General features: G+C 38.3%; 1 protein-coding gene across 2 annotated transcripts; it reads right to left on the bottom strand.

Moving 5' to 3' along the window:
* Window positions 1-5067: 5067 nt before the first annotated feature.
* Window positions 5068-18569, bottom strand: LOC108142902 (transcription factor SOX-10). 2 transcript variants are annotated; one of them, XM_017266990.2, is made up of 4 exons: window positions 18529-18563; window positions 18187-18453; window positions 8655-8801; window positions 5068-7243 (listed from the first exon to the last, which is right to left on the bottom strand). In XM_017266990.2, exons 2-4 carry the CDS (start codon window positions 18384-18386, stop codon window positions 6019-6021), a joined length of 1572 nt encoding a protein of 523 aa, XP_017122479.1. In that variant the 5' UTR covers window positions 18387-18453; window positions 18529-18563; the 3' UTR covers window positions 5068-6018. The 2 variants fall into 2 exon arrangements, with proteins under 2 accessions (XP_017122479.1, XP_017122478.1); XM_017266989.2 differs by having other exon boundaries at window positions 18187-18569.
* Window positions 18570-18579: the final 10 nt, after the last annotated feature.

The raw sequence follows: 18579 nt of genomic DNA, 5'->3' as shown, positions 1-18579 counted from the left end.
GCCTTACAATATTTATAACTAACACAATTTGAGACAACAAGCTAAAACACATTCCTGAAAAGCATGTTCCCTTTTTCTATATGATTTTTCAAACCTATCTAAAATCAAAGGCTACCACAACCAGCTATTTTTAGTCTTTAATTTCCGCAGAAACGCGGGACTTGTAAAGTTAATTAAAAACCGCTGACTGTCATCGTCTCATCGTCGTTTTGTCGGTTTCAGTTCGAATACGTTGGCAAATGATAATTGCTGACACGAAGCAGGAACTGTGGCACAATGGGTTAATTAAAATGTGCCAAGTCATTGTTCACTAAGAACGTAAGAAGTGGGGTGGGGAGTTAAAATCTAGTTAAAAGGCAATTTCAATTTTCTCGTACATACGTGTAGGCCTCCAGGGGTTAATTGTGCAATTGCTAATCAGTTGCAGTTGTATGCAAGAGATTCACACTTGCACCCACTATATATATAGAGCTGCAAAGGGTTGCGTTTGTTGTCTAGTTATCAGAGTACAAAAAAATGTATAAATACGTTACACAAAAAATTAAAAAATATAAAAGTTTTCTTTTTAGTTACTGCTTATATAAAGAATAAAAGTTCTTTATAGACAGACTATAAGATGTGGGATTTATTTGCTGAATTCAGTGCTTACTAACTTAAAAATAAAAAAGGGAAAATATGGTAATTAAATGTAAAAAATAGTTGTGTACAACTATCTAGACCTACTATCTCTCCTCTCATGACTAAAATCATAATATATTGTACATTTGTGTATGCATCAGTTTCCCCTTGAGACCTTTACACTCGGTGAATGTAAAATGCGGACGTGTTCATAAAAAGCTCCACATCCACATGCCAGAAGTTGTTCAATGTTCATTGATTAGGACGAACACACACACAAAACCTCGAGACTCCGAGAGGCAACGATGTGTATCAAAGTGTGTACCTAAGTGTAATGCCTGATAATTGAAAACAAGCCGGCAAAAGCCCGTAGAAAGGCAAAGGACCAGGAAAAGAAACAACTGCAAGGGCCTCTAGTATCTACATACAGCCATTTGGGGACTCAAAGCAGCTCGATGTCTCTGCTAATGGGGGAGCTGTGTACATTAAAGTTGCCCCTCGCACACGAATCGAGTTGATAGTTTCGCATCGAGCCAAATTCAGCAGGTCTTCAGTTGAGTAAACGGTATGGACAAATATTAACAGCGAGCGCAGCTCAACGGAGACTCTATCATCGGGCTAATATTTGATGTATTTAGCAGCGACTGATGGGTAATTCAAACTCACCTAAGGCGGAAAATGTATCTGTGAAGTCTATAATGTATTTGGGGCTTCCACACTGAAGGGAAATTACCTTAACTACAAACCTTTTTTAAGTAAAAATGCAATGAATTTTATACTATTTTAACCAATTTACAACAAACACTTGTTTCCTTAATTTAATAAGGAACGAAAAATGCTTAAAAATGAATATAATTTTAGTAACTGACTAAAAGACTATTAACTAAAAAATACTTTTTTATACTGCAAAATGTCTTTACGCAGACGAGGTTATATATATTAAAGTAACTAAAAGTTATGTTAAGTGCTAAGGGTAAACATAATAAATTATTTAAAAATTACTTTCTTAAATTGCACAATTAAATGAAATCTTCATGTCGTAATGGTGATTAACAATGTAAGCACATATCAATTTCCGGCCAACGGAAGTTCCTATTTAATTAGCCTCACTATCGCCCGACAACAACAAAAGTGGATACATATTTTCATTTTACCATAAAGTAAGCATTTTTAATTAAATTGATGTGGCCATTTATTGGTGATTCCAGCCATTTCATGCACTCGGAGCTGCTCTCGTCACGTTTTTCTGCAGCCGCAGAGCGTATTTTGTCATTTCGGGCTGACATTTATCACAGCAACCGGCGCCGCAGCATCACCCGCAATATCCTCAGTATCCGCAGAATCCGCAACATCCGCTTCCGAAAAAAGATTATTGACAAATATCAATTTGATGCACTGCCAGCGTTTTTCTACCAGTCTACCAGCAATATGATAAGCAGCATTTGCCTGACTCTGATTGATGGCCCAAAAGCGTTGGTCCAAAAGTGATTTTTTGGCTCCCACACTTTTCTTGTCACGCCCACGCATTCGCCTCCGCCTCTTTTTGCGCCCCCATCCCCAAAAAATCGCTTTGATTAATGCGCAAACAAAATTATTTTGCTGCATACTTTCAGGCGGAGGCATTAAAGCAGTTGGAGGAGTTTAGTGGTACTGTGTTTGCATTTCTAACTGCTTTTGCAAGCAGTTTGGCTGGGGAAGTGGGTGGTGAGTGGTGTTGTGCAAAGACCTTCGCCTAATGCCATTAATATCATCTTACCTTTCTTGCTTTTTTCGTTCTTAGGGGGCGGGGTCGCATTAAAAATTCGAATATATTTCGGTTAAACGAGGCAGGTAACATTGAAAAAGCAACTAAGCAATTTTATGTCTATCTATCGAATTTTAAATACGCTGACCATTTTTTTTTTTGTACCGTAAAATGTAAAACTCATTTTATTAATATACAAAATATGTAAGAGACGAAAAAAGAGAGACTACAGAAGATATTATATAGTTTTTCTTCAGTTTTTGATAAAAAATGCAATAATGCCCGACGATTCCACTTTTATTTTAATATATTATATAATATTAATCACAGATTTTGATAGATTTTATTTAAATGTGAACGATTTTTATTTAAAATCTTTTGAGATTTTGTTAGACAAGTTCATACAAACTCTACAAGAGCTGTAATCCAGCAAAATTTCTTTGATTTCATCTGTGAACGAACGAATTTTCAATTTACTTTCAAGTCGGCAAAAAGAATGGAGCTTGGCTGCGGCTTTCGCATTACATTTAACTTTTCTCGCCTTATATTTTATTCAAATGGCTCCACATTATTATTTTCTTTTTGTTTTTTATTTCGTTTGTTCTGCGCTCAGCAGGATAACTTGAGCTGCTTGAGTGCCTGACATTTTCACATTTTGCTGCCGTTAAAAACGAAATTGCGAAGGAAAACAACAGACAGCCCGAATGCGGCGGCCATTACCCGGACCTCCCATCCATTCCCCTCGCTTTTTCAATTTTCGGCAAGTTGAGTTTTCCGAGGAGGATCAGAAGTTTTCTACGGCCATTAGTCGGATCTCGTGTGCAGCTTAATTTGAATAACATTTTCCCAGGTGCTAAGCCGAAGTCTAATGAGAGTGTCCCGTAAACTCTCCACCCAACATCCACCATCTGACAATCGGATCAACCAAGTTTTAAGTGAATTTAAACTGAGACCGCAGGGGAAAACTTTAATTGAGTTTCAGCGAAAGCACAAGGCAACAAAATGTCATTACGCATACGACACGTTCCATGACCAGTCGTAAAAGTAGTGATGGCCAAACTTTGCTGCCAACGTCATTAGTTTTAATAATATTTAAACAACCCCAAACGAAAATGAATTTCCTTGGTAGGACATGAAAGGAAGTCACAACATTTATCTGGCCTTTTACCCTGGTTACTTATGTTAATAAGGAATGACATTCGCATTTGCTAGTTGAGTGCATTTAGCTCTGAATCCGATTTGCCACGTGACCAACTCCTCTGCTCCCCAAATTTATTATAGCCTTCATGGCTATGACAATCATCAAATTGTGTTAATTAAATAATCCTCTATTCATGAATGCTCAATTATTGAGAACGTGAAGCTATTTACATCTAAATTAAGGAAATGAGAAATTTTTGTAAGCCATTGGCTGGAACGAAATTTATTCGAAGAAAAGTGAAGTAAAATATTAAAAGCAACGTTAAATTGTGTTATAATTTTTGGTAAGACCCTTAAATGTATTTTATTAACTTAATTTAATAAAAATTCATTGAAATTCCAATTTCTTTTTTCAGTATACCCCTTAGGACAACTCAATCAAAACAAATTAAAATATTTAGAATGCAATCTCATTAACTGATTATTAATTTCGCCCTGGACTATTCAAATTCTTTGCTTTAGCCTCGAGAAGTTTTCTATACTTTCTCGCAACTTTTTGTTTCGCAATAAATACATCAAATCTTCTGTCCAATCGGCGAAAAAAATTTACATAATTAGTGAGAAAGCGTCCGGCGCCTGGTACCAAAGAAAAAGATGCAAAAATTTATGAAAACAAATACTGTACATAAATTATATGAGTAAATAAACAAGGGTTTCGGTAAATGTGTTAATTTGCAACTTTCGAAATTAATGCATACACATATATATAAATGAATTCCTGTTTACCCTCGGCCATTTTATTTTCCCGGCCATTTTGGCAAGGTTTTTTTTGGTTTACTTCTTCTCTAATATTTTGTTTCGTACATTTATATTTTCCCCTACCTATTTACGCATCAATTAACAACAACTTGTTACAGGCGCAAATTGAACTAAAGCTTCCAAATTGAAATAAATAATATAAATGCGGTGCTAAATAAAAAACACAAAGAAGAAAACAAATAAAAAAAAACGCGTTCCCCATTCGAGACTGAGTGTGGTTTTCATTTTGTTTCAAATTGTTTTGCTTGGCGAAAAAACGGAGTGAAATACCTGTTTGGTAGGCGGGTGTTAATTTCGTTGGAATTTGTTTTGGTTTTACAACGATTACAGGTGCCATACTTCCAGGTGTAGACACCAAACAGCAACTGAATTAAAACTACAGAGTGTGGGAAATTTTCATAAGCCACGCCCAAGCTGAGTGAACTTTTACCCTCCTCTCAGTTTTTGATGCCTTGTTTTCAGTGAAATCTGGGATTTTGGTATTAATTCCATTTGCGGGCCAATTCTAAATTGTTACAATTTGATTTGCTTACCTTTTCAACCTTTCCTCTATTTCGTCTTAAATTTGTTTTGTTTATTTTAATTATTTCTTATCCAAAAACAAATTAAAAAATTTTTAGTTTTCCACCTTTTAACGTTTAATGTAAACCATAAGTTTCCATTTTAAAAACGATAACTTTTTTTTATACTATTTATTGTATTTTATTTATATATTTTAAATTATTACTTATACATTTCCGTATACTTCTATGCCAATTTCAAACAATATTTCCTTACAAGTACAAGTATTATTAAAACTATTAGTTTATATTGCTTCCAATTAGCTATGAACTTAGTATTTTTGACAATACAAAAACATTCTCATTAACAATACTAGCAATTTCCATTTAGATTGTATAGCCAAGCTTTTCTCTCCAATTCGCTCTGGAATGGCATATTGATGGGGAATAGAAATAATGCAGTCATAAACGAAAATCGCAGCGATTAGCTTAAATTGCAGGGGATATTCAAACAGACCCTCGAGCCAAAATACACCCACACATGCACTATCACCCGTACACACAGACATTGCACAGACAATAAACCAATAAACGAAAGCCATCCAAGTGACCCATAAAGAGGGACAAGAAACGAAACGAAAAGGGGAAAGAGGTACACAGAAAAAAGCAGGTTAACTTTAAATTTGTACTAGCATAATTAGATTTCAAACAAATAAGACTAATAATTTTAAATATTTTGATATTCCAAATAACAGTTTAAAAACTTGCGCATAAGCTGGTCTCCGCAAGCTGTATGTTCTTATTAAAATTAAATAGATAAGGGACGGTCATCCTCTTTTTGAATACTTAGAGTCAAAACCTTAAAAAACTTTATTTGAGAATTCTATTTCAAAAGGCTTCTTGGGAGTTTAATTTAATTGGTTTACCTTGGCGATTGCACAGTGGTTGACTTTTGCGCATTTTGAAATCAAGACATTTTTTCCATTTTCAATTTCGCAGATTTTTTTTGACGTTAAAAAATAAAAATCGGAAATCTTTTTTAAATAAAAATCTTAAAAGTCTTTTTAAGGTCCCTGCTTGGAATTCCGTATCATACTGACCAACCAAAATTGGTTTTTTGTTCATTTCCATAACAAATTGATAACAAACGTGACTTTTTTTCTCTGTGCCGGACAACAAATGTGCAAATGAAGTGGCTTAGGGATTGACATAAGTGTAAGTGCCCCACAGATGATGCTGCGATGGATGCTGTTCCTGCTGCTGGGATTGGGATTGGGACTGGGATTGCAATTCCTGTTGCTGGGGTGAAGGGACACTGAGGTGGGGCTGGGTCATGGCAGCTCCACCGTTGGCATATGGTTGCTGGGGGCCAAAGTTCGAGGTGGGGACTGGTGCTGCTGCTGGGGAATAGCCCAAGTGCTCGTAGTAATCCACCACCGGCTGCGAACTGGCACTGGAGCAGGCCGAGGAAAGCGAGGCGGAGGAGTTCAAAGGCGGCGAGTGGTGTAGTGTGTGATTAAGGGGGTGGTGCAGCGGTAGGTGGTGGTGGTGCTGCGTCATGGGCAGCATTTGATCCATGAGATACTGGTCAATTTCCTTGGGATCGATGTCGGTGGCTGCTGCTACTGCTGCTGCTGGCTTGTAATTTAAGGCTCCACTGGCCTGTGACGCCTGCTGCTGCTCGAAGTTGCCCCCATTTGGTGGATAAGAGTAGCCAGGATAGTTCACCCGACTCCCCGCATAGCCATACCCGTTGATATTCTCCAGGAAATCCATTTCCTGACCTTCTCCTCCTCCGCTCTGTCCCTGGTAGCTAACCTCACCCAAAGCCACATATTCCCTGCCAGATTCCAGCAGAACTCCGTAGTCCTGAGCGGCATTTGCCACCGGTTCACTTAGCTGCCTCATTAGAAGACTGCTGGAGTTGCTGGCCGAAGTCGTCTTGGAGGCTCCACTGTAGGGCGTGGCCGGGGGCGTCAGTGAGGACAGCGAACTGGCCGTGGAGCATGGCGAATCCAGGCCAGTCTCATTGAGACCCTGCTCCATCAAACTGGCCGCACAGGCACTGTTCAGGGACTTCATGAAGGCCTCATTACTGAAGACATCCGAGGAGCTAGTGGCCACATTAGAATTCGAGATGCTCGACGATGGGCAGCTTCCCAAGTTCCCAGCTGCATTTGACTTGACCGCCCGCCTCTGCCCATTGGTTGTCGCGGACTGGCTGCTCCTTGGCTTTCCGGAGTTTCCCGGATTCCCCACTTCAGGTCCCGGGGATCCCCCTTCTCCACTCTGCTGCGAAGGCATTACCCGCGCCTTTTTCCGCCTTGGCTGGTACTTGTAGTCCGGATGCTCCTGCTTGTGCGTCATTCGAAGCTTCTCGGCGAATTCCATAAACGGCTTTTTATCACTATCTTTTAGATTTCTGCAAAGTTAAGAAAGAATAGTATCAGAACAAATTATTTTTTCTTTTTGTACAAAGAATAAAATTAATTACATCTACATTCCAGCCTATACATATAGTAAGTAAATAAAGAAAAGAAAAAAGTATCAGTGAGAAGCCGAATTTAATATTATATTATATGGACCAGCGATATAGAAAACGATAGTGTAGCTGTAACTTAACAACCAATTATTATATTTCCTACAAGTAAAGGCTTGATATTAACTTCGTATTCGACAATAATACGGGCTTTGGATGGTTGTTCATTTTAAAGAACTATGTATAATTACACACAAAATAAAAAATATCGATCTCGTGAATCACTGGCATTTACCCCTCTTGAAAAGTTTTCAGCCGCATATCTCTTGTTCGTGAATAATGCAAAACTGTCAGGACCAAAAGCGATCTGCGCCACAGCGGCGTCGTTTTCATATATTGTTTGTAATAAAATATTGTCCGACTTGAAATTAAAATTTCACAGTTCAGTGATTCAAGCGACTTGCGATAAGGAGTGAAGTCTTCGGTTGATAAGAAGGCGAAGCATCCGCCTCAACTAATTGGGAATGCGAGCAGACCAATTTGTTAGCCCATAAATAAACCCGGAATAATTGACTGTCACTGCGACTATTTCCCTTTTGCGATTCACAGAAATCTGAAAAAGAATTAATTGGCGGCAACGTATAATTCGATGTTTCAATGAATTACTATTTTTACTGAAAGAGGCATGGAAACTTTACGGAAATAATTGTATATTTCACCTTCAAATCTGAATGTATAAATTGAGAAACATAATATTTCAAGTTGATGAGCAGATTATTTTGAAATATGACCCAAAAGGTGAAGCAAATTATAATTATCTAAGCTTCTTAAATGTTGATACGACTTTAATTTCCGAGCCTCAGCTGGGTTTTCTTAGGAAACAATTTATCTGGTAATGTTAATTGTTAATCGAAACTGGCAAGCAAACTCTTAGGAAACAATTCTTTAATTTTCTTTCGAGTCTAAATATACTTGAGATAACTAATAAAACAGCAGTGCTTTATGAAACATGAAATATAACCCAACAGGTGCAGCAAATTATCCTAGATGTTTATCTGACTTTATTTGCTGAGCTTCAGTTGGGATTTCCTAGGAGTAGCTGATACTATTTCTTTGGCACTGGGAACTGTCGGCTGATGCCATTCCCTGTCTCGTCGAAAAGCCCTTAGCCAGACTTGGGGGGTATTTCCCCGACCACCTTTGTCTGGCCAAGAAGTGGAGCTTATAAAAGACACTTTTCAAGTGGTCCATGCCCCAACGTTTACGCAGCCCGAGACGTGCCTCCTTTTTCCTCAATTTTCCTTCGGTCCGAGTGGTGTATATATAGTGAACTTATACTTATACTTGTACTCACTTCCACAGCTTGCCCAGCGATTTGCTTAGCTCCGAGTTCTGCAGATGCGGATACTGTTTGGACATGACCCGACGGGCAGCCTGGGCCCAGACCATAAAGGCGTTCATGGGGCGTTTGATGTGCTCCTTTTTGCGGTCCGTGGGCGCCCTGCAATAAAAAAGATGGCAAGAAGTTCGAAATCAGTCAGAAGCTGCAAGTAAATAACTTTTATTAATTGTAAAAAACGAAGTTGTCGACCGTTCACCGAAAACGGAACAACAACGCAAATTGTCAAACTGAAAATTGCAATTAAAACTTTTACTTGACGTGGTAAATAGTAGAAAAAAGAAAAAGCACCAGAAAAGTTCAAGAGTGCAGTCAAAAATGAATTTTTAAAGGAGAAAGAGCAGCGGGCAAACAAAAGCAATCAGCAAAATCGTGCAAAATTCTAGAGAAGTGGGCTATTGGTGGCTAGAAATCTATTTCAGCAATGCGAAACAGCATTGGGAATCCTTTAAGTGGTTGCCACAAATCTTGGCTTTGCATAAAGTATGCAACGAGGTTTTGCTCTAACCATTTGTCTTTTGCCAGGCCTTCCAAATAATTCCATTGACAAAAAGACACAAACTCGTTCAAGTAAACCCGTGAAGGGTAATGGTACCTTTACCCAATTTTGCTGCATACGGATATACAAAATTGAATACAAGTTCACTGAGAAATATTCTAAATTAAAATATGTTGACAAAATAGTTAAAGTTTTAGGCTTTGAAATATTTTTGCTTGTTCAACTCTATATCAAATGTTTTGAAATAGTTTCCGAAAATTATTTTTTTTTCCTTTTGTATTAAAATTTATCTTCCTAGCCAATTTCTAGATAATTTTCTCAGTGTTAAAACATAACACCTCTCTCTTTTTACTCATACATCCGAGCACCTACATTGTTTTTATCTACATATTCATTTTTATTTGGCATGTCAAGCATTGAGACATGCAATGAAGACAGAGATTCAATCAAAGAGATAGGCGTACTAAGGGGCGGAGCACTATGCCCGGGATTTCCCTCTGGCTTGCTTACCTTTTTTCGAAGCCTTCTATATTGAATTATTTATCCTAAGTAAACATGATCAAGGCAAGAGATTTGTTAGCTAAATCTTTCAATCGAGTAGGGTGTGCGTGTGCTAATGCCTCTGTGGCTTAGTTTATTCGATATGCCTGGCTGCATTCTATGCCTGGAAGAGACTGTTTTCAATCAGTGCAAAACAATAGCAGGTGTTTTTTTTCTGAATCCCTGCACTCAAAATTAAGACATGGGCATAAATCTGCAAACAAACATACATTTCTGAGTACCATGAGAAAGTTTTCAAGCTTTTATTTGCATTATTTGATTAAGACATTCTCAAGTCAGTTTAAAAACCTTTAATATTTATATGACTAGGATTTTGGTGCGAACTGCTTTTCCACCAAATAACATTATCCGTTTCAATAAGTTAGGTGTAAGTAAACCTATCTTTAATTACCTTTTTTATAAGCATTTGTTGTTAGCCCCTTTTTTGGCCTGGGCTTAATTACAAGTTCGGCCGAGCTTATTAAGCGATTAAAAACGCGACCGGAGGCCAAATGGACATCGACTTGGGGATGCTCGGCGGTTTGTTATCTGCCTTTTGGTATCGTCGGCGTCGTGACCCGCCCCCTGCCACTCCCACTCACACCCCCGCCCTCCTCCCAGCATCCTATTTAGCCACCCACCCCCCAATTCAAAAGTATCTGTGAGTATATATGCAACTCTCACGCTTGACAGCACGCTAATCAGAATCAAGTGATGTTCGTTTTGCTGCACTCTGTTCTGGGACTTGGGAGGTGGTGCAGTGTTTCCTGGGCTACACGGAAAGAAATGGTGTATGTTTTCCAGATTAATATGACACTTTTTATTGAAAAACATCTGAAAAGGCGATAAGTACCAAAGGATATAGAACATTAAAAGGACTTAAAACTGACAAGATTTCTTTAGAATCCGAAAGGAAATAAATAAGCCGTTGGTAAAATTGTATTCTTTTTAAAAATTAAACCTACCCTAAAAATAACTTTAAACGGTTTGAAATTATTCGTTTAACGAAACATTATTAAGATATATTTCAACCCAACTTTTATAGAACTACAAAAAAATTAAAATAATTAGGAAGGTATACAAAGAACATGTTGTAAAATGTGGTTCTTTCACGAGTGTTTTTAGAATTACCATATTTCTTGGCACAGTGCACCTTTGAGCCCCCCAGAGATATATATATATATATATATAGCAGATCCCCGGGGCACTTGGCAACTCAAGCACGTCTTCATTATTTGCTGCTGTTGTTGCATTCGGAGATGCGCAAATCTCATTAAGTGATATCTTCAAGTGGCCGTTAGCTCATGAGCAAATATGAGAAATGAGTGGAGACTGCAAGGAATTTTGAATTTGCAGCTTTCCATTTTTGCGCATATGCCAATGATACGAAGATACAAAGATACAGAGATGTGAAGATACACTTTGGCTTTTGTTGCGCATCTTTTATCAGCAATGGGCCATTTGGCGCTTTTGTTATTAAATTTAGCGGTGCTGGAGTGGAGGGAATCCCAAATATTTACAGCTTTAACACGAAGCTGTAAACATGGCACGAAAATTTCCATTTCCATTTCCATGCCCATTTTCATTTCCAATTTGTAAGCGCATGTCAAACTGGGGACAAATGCGCCTAATTAGCGGCGGAGACGTCTCAGCGATTTTCACAAGTTCACAAATATGAAATGTATCTAACAGATACAGCGCATGTAAACAAATTGCAGCCGCCGCAGTTCGTTTTGGTGTGTTGTGTTTTTTCGTCTTTATTTTTTATTTGCTTAGGCAGTGCCCACATTTTCCCACGCAGCCGCTGCCGCTTTTTACGACACTTGTCAAACAAATTTGGTTTCCTTGCCCTCGCCATTAGAAATGCACCCAACGGATGCAGTTGCCTGTTTGCCCTGCGGTCGGTTGGCCTTTCTTCTTTTATGTTTCGAAGTTAGTCCGAAAAGGTGGTCAAACACCAAGGAGCCCTGATAAGGTGATAAGCCGGTACAACTGCCCCTTTTTCGCAGAACATGGGTGCCGCTACCGTGAGAGTTGCATCTGAGTTTGCTCAGCCCTTGTGACTGTTACTTGCCACGTGCACTTCGAAAAACGTCCACAATATGGGGAAATCAATTTTATAGCCGATTACATTATTTATATAATTATTAGGCACGAGTAGTGGAAAGAGTCTAAAGCAATATTTGGTTCTTACAAGAAGCTGTCCATTGAAATCTATTTAAGGGCAAGCCCGGTAAGTAATATGTATAAAGATACTTTAGTCACTCGTGTCTTTTAAATGTCCATCACCAAACTTGTTAATTGAAGAGTTCAGAAATCAGATCTTTTTTAAAATCATTTTATTATTATTGAAATCCAATTACAGAAAAATATTTTTAAGAAAAAAGTGAAATGATTGTGTTCAGTGCTTTAGGAAAACTTTGCGTGGTTCTGGTAACAAGATAAACATATCGTCATTGGCTACTCGACTAAGGTCAGGGATCAATGGAAATGGTCGGACTTATTGGAAACTTATATGAGCCGGAGTGTCCTCTCAAAGCAGCCACACATGGCGACCTCTCAAGCAGCGGCTTTTTGAGCTTTCCCTTTCGATTTAAGCCGCCTCTTGGCCACTTCATCCGGATCCCATTCTCTGTTATCATTTCATTTGGCCATGTCCTCATCCATTTCCACTTCCACTTCCACTCTCATTTTCATTTTCATCTTCTTGTTTTTTTCAATTTCCAAGTCAATTTATTTTTACAGCGCACTGTGCCGCACTCGAGAGAAGTGACAGAGAGTCCCCGCAAAGGACACGTATTCCCTGCGCCATTGACCAAAACTAGGACCAACTGGGTAGGCGTGAAAGGACTCAGGAAAAGGGGGCGTGGCAGTGGAACGCGCAATGAAGAGCGACAGTTTAAGTGGCGTAGAGCCAGAGCTCTACATCATTCTGGTTTTTTGTGGGTGGCTGTGGGGCGGAAAGGGGATTTTCGGATGGATTGGGGGGTGGATGCAGCTACAATCAATGCTGTAGAAGTAGCATTTCAGCTGGATATATGTCCCTGACATTTGATGATTGTCATGTGCTGGCCCAGAATCCAATTCTCGGCAAACAGGACGGGCGTGGTAGCACATACTTAGTTAAATAAAATAAACCAAAATATTGAAATAAGTTTGAAAACAGAACTAAAAATTCTTTGATTTAAGGAAATGTAAGAAACAATTGACTCAACCTAAAAACGTGCCTTTCATATTTATTTACGAAAAATTACCTGAAAAATTCCTAAAAAATGTCTTAAGTCTAAAGAAATTTTTCCTAAAATTTACAAATTTTGTGTTCTAAGTGTAGCAATGCATAACTTTTAAGTTAACAAATAACTCTAATATTCAGTCAAATGCTTGTCACTTTCATAGCCTTCTAAACCGGTCTTTAAAACGCAATGACTCATTTCTAATCAAAATCGGGCGTTTAAATTCTAACGAATAGTCATGATTCACCGAAATGCTAAACAAGTCAACATAAAAAATTATTTATTACTTTCCGCCCAGCAATGTTTGCATGTTTCGTAGTGTAACGCCAATATGGGGCTGGAATCTCACAAAAATGGAAAGTTCGCTCTGAATTTCCCCACCTATTTTGCCGCTGGTGATTTTGCGTCCATCCATCGAGTATTTTCGCACGGGATTTCCGGTAGACGCCGCCATTCGAGGCATAATCGCATGGGTGTTTTTGAGCCATGGAAACTGCGGCCGGAGAATTCTCCCAGGGATTCCAGCTCCCAAAAAACACACACACTGAGAAACGAAAGGATAAATGATGGGAATCGAAACGCCGCTGAGCCATTGAACCCTTTTTTAAAGGCATATTGAGCGGATTTGCGCAAAAATGTGCGAGTACTTCTGCTAAAAGCTTATGGCCGGATAAAATGCGCCTTCAATTTAATGCGTAAATGTCGTTTAATATTTGGCAAAATACCCCAAAGGTCAACCAAAATTCGCAGGGCTAACAAAAAGATTGGATGCCCTTAAACAAAATAATGGTTAAACTATTCAACTAAATTATTTAATTAGAATACCAATCTTAAATTATTATTATCTTACAAAAAAAAATGTTAATTAAACCAAATGAAACTAATTGCTATTTATATTTTTAATATTAATGGTAACTGGTCTGAACTCTTGTATCTTTTACCTTATATATTATATAGAATTCTCCACCTCTTTAAGCTTTATTTTAGCTTACAGAAAAAAGTTTTAACTTAAAACAACTGGAACCAAATTGTTTTTATGTTTTTATTTTTGTAAGTCGTGTTTAACGTACCGTTAAATTTAAAGACTATTACGATTGCAAAAATATAAAAAAATGTAATGCTTTTAAGCTCATCAAATCAATGTTCCACTACACTTCCTTTCTGAACCTCTTGAACTTCCCCCCTCTTAGACAGATTTTGTGTCCTTAATCGCGGAATCCTTTCAGCCCCAGTGGCTTTGGCTCACATCGTTCCGCCAACTTGGTTTACTAGCAATTTAGTTGGTTTTTTCGAACTTTTTCGGCCATTGTCGCTCACCTGGTCATAAAATTTCCCCATCAATATGGAAAATTTCGGGGAGATGAGCCCATCGAATGTTTTGTAAATTTAAGCTGCAACAAAGAATATGCAATACGAAAGTCTAGGCTGAAAACTTTTGGGCCAGCATTTGTGGTTATGTGGGTGGGGGGTCATCATCGGCAACAACAAAATCAATATTTGCCTTGTAAGCCGCACGTGTATCTGAATCTGTTCTTGTTGTTGCCGCTGCACAAACTTTTACCGGCCACCAGGAGCTGAGGTTGCTGCTCTTGTGGGCGAAATTCTGGAAGGGATGGGAATGAGGATGGGGATGTGGATGAGGTGGCTTCACCAACAGTGAGGAACCTGTTTGCCCGTCCTGTCGGCTCCACCATCAGCCAAAAAGCCAGCAGACTGTGGAACTACATCTAGGCTTTATGGACTAAACTACTTTTAAAATAATAAAATTCTTAAAACCTTTACAAGGAAAATTTCACCAAGTATTATTAAATGATATTAAACATTAAAAATAAAATTACTATATGTATTTCGGAATATTATTGAATGAAATGACTCAAATGTTATAGCTAAAATTTATTATGGTAAGGAAAAACATTTTAAGCTTCTCACTCCGCAAAACTAAACCTACTACCCTAAAAATACAAAGACCATGTGGATATATCCCACTGTGTCCCCCAGTTGATGGGTTTATGCGGTGGGGCCTCGTGTGGATCGTGTGGAGCTTCCTCGGCACTCGAGGTAGTGTTTGGTTAGGCTGCCCGAGATGACTTGTTGGGGCCATGTAAATTGACTCGTCGCAGTGCCGAAAGAAGAACTATCCGATGATATCAGCTCAGCACTGGGAACCGAGGAGCTCTGTGTATTGCCCACCTGGTTGTGGGGTGTATTGCGTATGATAACACCTCGGGCCGGACACGCAGATAAGCAATGAAATATTTATAGCGTCGCCAAAGTCCTACCCGAAGTGGCGGTTCCTTACTTTTCCTCCTCCTTAATAATGTGCCATATCTAATCGAGTCGAGGGTAAATAGAGCAGGGCGCATAAAAAGGGGTTCCGCACATGGTATTTGGTATTATTTAATAACAAACCCATACTCCATACCTTAAATATCGTGCGACGCCAAGTCAGACTATTCAAGTGGCTCACCAGCTTAGGTTACAAATTTTAAAGTGATTCACGAGAAGTTCATTTAACCAAATCAAACAGCAATATAATGTTTGCGGTCTCCCCTTCGCTAAAAGTGGATCATAAAAAACTGGTTAAGGAAACCACACATTTTTGGCTGTAGGTAATACTTGCTATGCGCTTTGGTGTATTTTTAAGTTATATAAATATAAAGTATACAAATTTTAAATTAGGCTGAATTTAAAATTTGTGTATTTTGTTAAATTAAACCCTTCTTATGTATATTCTTATATTACAACTTTACTATTGAAAATGTAAGAAAAGACATTCTTTAAGTCGAATGGTTAATTCGGAAGTAAATCATTTAAAAAACATCAACTGATTTGCAGAGCTTCGCATAATTGTCACTTCTTTTGCACTATTTACCATGTACCCCAATAAAAACCGAAAAAGAAAAGCAATTTTGCATCAATTCTTGCTGTCAATCAGAGCAAACAGCGAGGCAATTAATTGTATCTCCCACCGTCACTTACAAAATTTTTTCAGCATTTAAAAGATTTCATTTGGAAGGTGACAGGGGCACCTGGCAGTTGAAGCGATAGATGAGCGCTGGATGAGCGGGAACGTGGGAGTAAGCGATGTGCATTTAAGCGATTTTAAGTGGAAATAAACAAGGCTCATAAAGCGCAAGGTAAACAATTTCCACAGCGGTGGAGGCAATAGTGAGTGGGGAAGGTGCATCAGGCGGTAAAGGGGACCCAACTGTGGATAGATAAAGGAAAGGAAACGGCGCTCATATCCTTGTGCAAACACACACGTGCTCTTGACAGTGCTTTCTGCGCATTTTGCAATGAGCAACGAGAAGTGGAGGGGAACTCTGCCCAAGGATGTTTGTCCCTGGACAGCTGAGAACCAGACCCCTCACCCTCCAACACTGGGGGAAAAAAACACAATCGTAAATCAATAATAACTACGTGTTTTCCTCAAGTTCTTTCCCAAAATAATCCTTTTTTAAATATGTTTTTACATTTGAAATGTGTGTTTACTTTAATGTTTTTTTCTTTCTATTTGACACAATATGAACACATGTTTAGCTATAACATGAAGAAGATGAACATTTTTTATTTCGGAAAATGAATCTATTACTTTTTATATGCATTAATTTTTAAAGTTATTAAATATCCAATCGACCAAAGTTTAAGATAAACATTTTTTATATGAAAAAGATTTAGACACTGTACCTTTTTTTTTAGAGACAATTATTTTAAGCCTGATGCCATTTGTGAGCTAAAAAAAGTGTAATCTCTGGCCAGTGATAAGCGACGGCGACAAAATAGAGAACAAAGCGACTGGTAGCGACTGACAAACTCAGATAAGTCTGGGACCCCTACCGAAAGACCGGAGGTGGAAGCCCCGGCATTTGCTAATTGCCGGTCAAACAGACGGGTATGGAGCTCCCAAGGATCCGAGGAATCTGAAATATAGGGGATCTGAGGGATCAGAGGGATCAGCCGCTGTCTTTCTCACGACACGAAGTGGTCCAGAATACGGAACCCACATACGACATCTTGTCAAGTGTCAACTCCCTCGGTTCGCTTGGGTTAAGATCTGCTGTGGTTAGTAAACCCCAAACCCCTCCTCCACCTTGTTAGCAGTTAGCATCTTTACGCTAAAAACATATTTATTCGCTTTTTATGCCTGAATTGAATTGTCGTCGTCGTCTTCATCTCGAACATTTTGTTCCTCTCTGGCACACATTTATTGAGGCCTGTATTTTGTATCTTTGTATCTGGTGGCTTGTTATTGCCTTTTCCTATTATTTCTTTTCCTATTATATTGCCGAGGTTTGTTTGTCTAATATGTGTGAATGTGTAAATTCATTTATATTTACACATGCCGGCAGATTCCCAATCTTTGCGTTCGCATTTTTCTTCCTTTCTCCTACAGCAATATGTCTCTCCTTTTTCCTTTGCGGTTCGCCAAGTTTGTTTATCCAGTTAAATAAAAGAAAACCCACGTATGAGCATATATGCCTGGAAATTGTGTTAATCAGCGAACTCATCGAAGGTTGAGCGAAGCTCCATGGGGCATGGTTAGTCATTCATGAGTTCTGCGGTGGATTGGGATTCCATTGAGGACTCAATTTGGAAGACGGCAAAAATTGTTTGAAGATTTTTCAAAACTAATGTTAGCGTAAGCAATGACTTGAAATACTAAAATATTTGTCTTCCTATTTTATATTTAACACCTTCTTTTTTACCTTATACTTGTTTCTTATATTTAACACTATTCAATATTTAAGAATTATTAATTTATTAACTGAAAATGTACCTTTTTAAGCACATCGTAGATAAATAGCATCGATATTTAAATGTTTGCATATGATGTGAAAACATGTTTAAACATTTTTAAAAGATGAATTTCATTCTGTAAATTCTGAAGGGGAATAATATAATTTTTCTTACTATTTTATATTTTAAGTCTATCAAGGTGTCTTTTTTTGTGTTAAATAAATTAGATTACAAATAGCTTTCAATTTATGCTGTTTTTTTAGGACGTTTATTTTATTTTAACATCAAATATATTTTTATGTTTCACCACGTCTGTGTTTATAGAAAATGATTTGTTTCATCGTATTCATTAAATACATATTTATTAATAAAAGCATTCAATATAAAATATTTCCTAATATATAGTTCAACCCATATAAAATGTAAACAAAAATATATCTTTTTAGAATTAAATTTATAAATTCACCAAAGGACTTACTTGGCTGATGCCTGAACTAGATTCCAGTCGTAGCCCTCGAGGACCTTCATCACAGCCGTGGTAATGCGTTCGTCCTCCTTCCGACCACCTTGTCCTTGGGCCTTTTTCTGTTCAGCTTTCAGGGCATAGTTGGCCAGGACGAGGGTCTCAACGGGCTTGGCCCGATCCTTGGAACAATTAGAGTTTGAAGTTTCGCTCATTTTGTGGCCGCACGCCAAACCCCTTGCTAAATTAGTTCAACCACCGTCACAAGCACTCACAAAATCACTGAAAACGCAATTGAATATTATAGTTTTCACCCACGCAGCTCTCTGGATCTTAAGATCTCAAAAGGGGGCTTACGAATACGATTACGGATAGTATAAGAGGAGACGCGACGAGGCTGACGGGCAA

This window comes from Drosophila elegans, unplaced genomic scaffold (genome assembly GCF_018152505.1).
Source record: "Drosophila elegans isolate 14027-0461.03 unplaced genomic scaffold, ASM1815250v1 contig_468, whole genome shotgun sequence".
Taxonomy (NCBI): domain Eukaryota; kingdom Metazoa; phylum Arthropoda; class Insecta; order Diptera; family Drosophilidae; genus Drosophila; species Drosophila elegans.
This window is presented reverse-complemented; position numbering and strand designations above follow the sequence as displayed.